Source organism: Zonotrichia leucophrys, chromosome 3, assembly GCF_028769735.1.
Source record: "Zonotrichia leucophrys gambelii isolate GWCS_2022_RI chromosome 3, RI_Zleu_2.0, whole genome shotgun sequence".
NCBI classification, from domain to species: domain Eukaryota; kingdom Metazoa; phylum Chordata; class Aves; order Passeriformes; family Passerellidae; genus Zonotrichia; species Zonotrichia leucophrys.
This window is the reverse complement of record NC_088172.1, coordinates 114,076,951-114,082,950: the sequence shown is the minus strand read 5'-3', so window position 1 is coordinate 114,082,950 and position 6,000 is coordinate 114,076,951. Positions and strand designations below refer to the sequence as shown.

Genomic DNA, 6,000 nt, shown 5'->3' with positions numbered 1-6,000 from the left:
GGAGCGGGAAGAAGAAAAGCGGGAGCAAATAAACCATGGGAAAATCCGATTTTCCCCTCCCGGAGCAGAAAAACCAATAAACCACGGGAAAATCCGATTTCCCCTCCCGGAGCGGAAGAACCAATAAACCACGGAAGAACCAATAAACCACGGGAAAATCCGATTTCCCCTCCCAGAGCGGAAGAACCAATAAACCACGGGAAAATCCGATTTCCCCTCCCGGAGCGGAAAAACCCGATTTCCCTCCTGGAGCGGAAGAACCAATAAACCATGGAAAAACCAATAAACCACGGGAAAATCCGATTTCGCTCCCGGAGCGGAAAAACCCGATTTCCCTCTTGGAGCGGAAAAACCAATAAACCACGGAAAAACCAATAAACCACAGAAAAACCAATAAACCATAGGAAAATCCGATTTTCCCCTCCAGGAGCGGTAAAACCAATAAGCCATGGAAAAACCAATAAACCACGGAAAAATCCAATAAACCATGGGAAAATCCGATTTCACTCCCGGAACGAAAAAACCAATAAACCATGGGAAAATCCGATTTTCCGGAACGTTCCATCTCCTGGATCACTCGGGGGGGGCGGTGCCGAGGGGCCGGGCCTGGTCGACGGCGTCCAGGAGGTTTTTGGCGTCGACGGCGAGGGCGTGGGCGTGGCCGAGCATCAGCCGGCGGCACTCGGGCGCCAGCGAGGAGCCGCGGTTCTGCTGCGCCAGGCGGAGCTTGGCGATCAGCGCCGCCAGCTCCTTGTTCAGCGCCCGCTGCGTGCCCTCGATCTGGAAAACGGGGACAAGGAGGAGAGGTTTGGCCAGGAAATTCCAGAAAATTTTCCAGGAAATTCTGGAATTTTTTTTCTAGAAAATTCTGGATTTTTTCCGTAATATTATGGTATTTTTCTAGCAAAAAACCGGAATTTTCCTAGTAAATTTTGCCAAAAAATTCCAGATTTTATTTAAAAAAAAAAAAGAATTCCCCCCAGAAAATTCAAGATTTTTTTTAAAGGAAATTCCGGAATTTTTCCAGAAAAAATTTGGAATTTTCTTGGAAAAATCTAGTATTTTTTCCAGAAAATTCTGGATTTTTTTTTCTCCCCAGAAATGTCCCAGATTTTTTTCCAGGAAATTTTCCCAGGAAATTTCATCTTTTTTCCCAGAAAAGTCTGGGATTTTCCCATAAAATTCCCAGAAAATTCCAGCATATTTGCAGAAATTTTCCTGGAGATATTGGAATTTTCTGAAAAAATACCAGAAATTTTCCCAGAAAATTCTACAGTTTTCCAGAAAATTCCAGAATTTTCCCAGGAAAGCACCAAAAGCTCCTGGCCAGGCGGAGCTTGGCGATCAGCGCCGCCAGCTCCTTGTTCAGCGCCCGCTGCGTGCCCTCGATCTGGAAAACGGGAAAGCTTCTGGAACATTCCGGGAGTTTTTGTAGGAAATTCCAAAAAAAAAAATCCAGAATTTTCCCAGCCAATTTAAGATTTTTTTCCCCCAAAAAACGTGGATTTTCCCCCCAGAAAATTCAAGATTTTTTATCCCAAAAACCTGGATTTTCCCCCCCAGAAAATTCAAGAATTTCCCCAGGAATTTCCGTCATTTTCTGAGAAAATTCTGAGATTTTTCTAGGAAATTTCTGAGGATTTTTCCAAGGAAACCACCAAAAGCTCCTGGTCAGGCGGAGCTTGCCCTCGATCTGAAAAACGGGAAAGGTTTCTGGAACATTCTGGAAATTTTTGTAGGAAATTCCGGGATTTTTTTTAAAAAAATTGTGGAATTTTCTGAGCAAATTCAGGATTTTTTTGTCCCAAAATCCTGGATTTTCCCGTCAGAAAATGCAAGATATTTTATCCCAAGAACCTGGATTTTCCCCCACAGGAAATTCCAGAATTTTTCTCAGGAATTTACGTAATTTTCTGAGAAAATTCTGAGATTTTTCTAGGAAATTTCTGAGGATTTTTTCAAGGAAACCACCAAAAGCTCCTGGTCAGGCGGAGCTCGCCCTTGATCTGCAATGGAAATGTTTCCGGAAAACTCCGGGAGTTTTTGCAGGAAATTCCAGGATTTAAAATAAAAAAAAAAAATTCCAGAATTTTCCCAGCAAATTTAAGATTTTCTTTCCTAAAAACCTGGATTTTCCCCCCCAGAAAATTCAAGAATTTCCCCAGGAAACATTTCCAGGAAATTCCATAATTTCCCCAGAAAATTCCAGAATTTTTCCAGAAAATTGCAGATTTTCTGCTGCGTGCCCTCAATCTGAAAAACGGGAAAGGTTCTGGAACATTCCGGGAGTTTTTGTAGGAATATCTGGGATTTTTATAAAAAAAATACAGAATTTTTCCAGCAAATTTACGATTTTTTGTCCCAAAAACCGGATTTCCCCCCCAGAAAAATCAATTTTTTTCCTAGAAAATTCAAAATTTCCCAGGAAACGTTTCCAGGAATTCCATTTTCCCACAAAATTATGATTTTTCCACAGGAAATTGCAGAAATTTTCCAACAAAATTCCATCATTTTCCCAGAAAATTTTGGAATGTTTCAGGAAAATCCACAGTTTTTCCAGGAAATTCTGGAATTTCCCCAGAAAATTCCATTTTGTTTTTCCAGAAAGTTCCATAATTTCCTCATAAAATCCCAGATTTTTTTTTTCCAGAAAATTCCAGAATTTCCTTGTAAAATCCCAGATTTTTTTTCCAGGAAATTCCATAATTTCCCCATAAAATCCCAGAATTTTTTTTCCAGAAAATTCCATAATTTCCCCATAAAATCCCAGAATTTTTTTTCCAGGAAATTCCATAATTTCCCCATAAAATTCCATTTTTTTCCCCCAAAAATTCCATAATTTCCCCGTAAAATCCCAGATTTTTTTTCCAGAAAATTCCATAATTTCCCCATAAAATCCCAGATTTTTTTTCCAGGAATTTCCATAATTTCCCCGTAAAATCCCAGATTTTTTTTCCAGGAAATTCCATAATTTCCCCATAAAATCCCAGATTTTTTTTCCAGAAAATTCCATAATTTCCCCATAAAATTCCATTTTTTTTCCCAGAAAATTCCATAATTTCCCCATAAAATCCCAGATTTTTTTTTCCAGAAAATTCCATCATTTCCCCATTAAATCCCAGATTTTTTTTCCTGAAAATTCCATAATTTCCCCATAAAATCCCAGATTTTTTCCAGAAAATTCCATAATTTCCCCATTAAATCCCAGATTTTTTTTCCTGAAAATTCCATAATTTCCCCGTAAAATCCCAGATTTTTTTTCCCGAAAATTCCATAATTTCCCCATAAAATCCCAGATTTTTTTCCCCAGAAAATTCCATCATTTCCCCACAAAATCCCGGATGTTTCCCAGGAAGTTCCGGAATGTTCCGAGCAGGATTTTTGGGAATTTTTTCCCGCCCCCCGTTGCCGTGTCCGTACCTCGGTGCGGGACGAGGGCGGCAGCTCGGGCAGGACGGCGTCCACGCTGCCCAGCAGCTTCCGCAGCGACAGCCCCACGTTCTGCGGGGACGGAGAACGTTGGGATGGAGACCACCAGGGTGGGATGGAGGGATGGAGCCCACCAGGGGTGGGATGGATGGGATGGGATGGGATGGGATGGATGGGATGGATCCCACCAGGGATGGGACGGGATGGGATGGGATGGATGGATGGATGGATGGGTCCCAGGGATGGATGGATCCCACCAGGATGGGATGGATGGGTCACACCAGGATGGGATGGGATGGATGGGTTCCACCAGGATGGGATGGATGGATCCCACCAGGGATGGATGGATCCCACCAGGATGGATCCCAGGGATGGATGGGTCCCACCAGGGTGGGATGGGTCCCTACCAGGATGTGATGGGATGGATGGGTCCCACCAGGATAGGATGGATGGATCCCACCAGGATGGGATGGATGGATCCCACCAGGGATGGATCCAGGGATGGGATGGGTCCCACCAGGATGGGATGGGATGGGATGGATCCCACCAGGATGGATGGGTCCCACCAGGGATGGGTCCCACCAGGATGGATAGGTCCCGCCAGGGATGGATCCCACCAGGGATGGATCCCAAGGGATGGATCCCACCGGGATGGGATGGAATGGATGGGTCCCACCAAGGTGGGATGGATCCCACCAGGGATGGATCCCACCAGGATGGATGGATGGGTCCCACCAGGATGGGATGGATCCCACCAGGATGGATGGGTCCCACCAGGATGGGATGGATGGATCCCACCAGGATGGGATGGATGGGTCCCACCAGGATGGATCCCACGAGGGATGGATCCCACCAGGGATGGATGGGTCCCACCAAGGTGGGATGGGTCCCACCAGGGATGGATCCCAGGGATGGGATGGATCCCACCAGGATGGGATGGATGGATGGATGGGTCCCACCAGGATGGGTCCTACCAGGGATGGATCCCACCAGGATGGGATGGATCCCACGGATGGATGGATCCCACCAGGGATGGGTCCCACCAGGATGGGATGGGTTCTACCAGGATGGGATGGGTCCCACCAGGGATGGATGGATCCCACCAGAGATGGGATGAGATGGGATGGGATGGGATGGGACGGGACGGGACGGGACGGGACGGGAGGGATGGGATGGGTAGGGATGGATGGGACATGGATGGGTCCCACCAGGGATGGATGATCCCACCAGGTATCAGGGATGAGGTCCCACCAGGGATGGGTCCTACCAGGGATGGGTCCCACCAGGATGGGATGGGTCCTACCAGGGCAGGATGGGTTCCACCAGGATGGGATGGGTCCCACCAGGATGGGATGGATCCCACCAGGATGGATGGATGGATCCCACCAGGATGGGATGGGTCCCACCAGGATGGGATGGATGGAGCCCACCAGGGATGGATCTCAGGGATGGATGGGTCCCACCAGGGTGGAATGGATGGGTCTCACCAGGATGGGATGGGTCCCACCAGGATGGGATGGATGGATGGGTCCCACCAGGATGGGATGTGGTCCACCAGGGATGGGTGGATCCCACCAGGATGGGATGGATGGATCCCACCAGGTGATGGATCCAAGGGATGGGTCCCACCAGGGATGGATCCCACCAGGGATGGATCCCACCAGGGTGGGATGGATGGATCCCACCAGGGATGGGATGGGTGGATGGGTCCCACCAGGATGGGATGGATGGATCCCACCAGGATGGGATGGATGGATCCCACCAGGATGGGATGGATGGGTCCCACCAGGATGGATGGGTCCCACCAGGGATGGATCTCACCATGGATGGATCCCACCAGGGATGGATCCAACTAGGATGGATCCCACCAGGGATAGATCCCACCAGGATGGGATGGATCCCACCAGGGATGGATGGATCCCACCAGGATGGGATGGGTCCCACCAGGATTCCCAGAGAATCCCTGGCAGTGTCCAAGGGTGGGTTTGGATCACCCTGGGATGGTGGAATGGATGAAGCTCACGGTCCCACCCCAGGACATTGGGATTCTGACAAGACACTCAGGATCCATCCCGAGGTTTTACGGAATTAGGACGGAAAAGGAACGGAGACCTTGGAGTCCTGATCCCAGTGATTCCCAAAGGACTGGGAAATCCAAGGTGGTTGGATCCCCTGGGATGGTGGGAATGGGATGAAGTCCATGGATCCCATACCCAAACCATCTGGGTCAAGGACACTGGATCCTACCGAGGGATTTTGGATTTCGCTGCAAAGGGAGGGAAATGGAGGGATCCTGGAAAGGGAGCTGGGATGTGGATCTGGAAGGATCCTGGCTGCTGGAATTCCCAGAGAATCCCTGGCAGTGTCCAAGGGTGGGTTTGGATCACCCTGGAATGGTGGGAAGTGTCCCTGGGATGGGATTGAAGGTCCAGGGATCCCATCCCAAACCATTCTGGGATCAAGGACACTCAGGATCCATCCCAAGGGATTTTCAATGGAATTGGGGATGGAAAAGGGAAGGGAGACCCTTCCTGGAGTCCTGAATTCCCAGGGAATTTCCTGAATCCCAAA

General features: G+C 48.3%; 1 protein-coding gene across 1 annotated transcript in view; it reads right to left on the bottom strand.

Annotated features, from left to right (window-relative positions):
• Positions 1 to 457: 457 nt before the first annotated feature.
• The window catches only part of PTK2B (protein tyrosine kinase 2 beta), a 118,419-nt gene continuing 112,876 nt past the window's right edge, over positions 458 to 6,000 (bottom strand). The window contains exons 30-31 of the mRNA XM_064710083.1: positions 3,421 to 3,501; positions 458 to 780 (exon numbers count right to left, since the gene is read on the bottom strand). Coding sequence (XP_064566153.1) covers positions 574 to 780; positions 3,421 to 3,501 — 288 coding nt within the window. The 3' untranslated portion in view covers positions 458 to 573. The remainder of the gene's footprint in view (positions 781 to 3,420; positions 3,502 to 6,000) is intronic.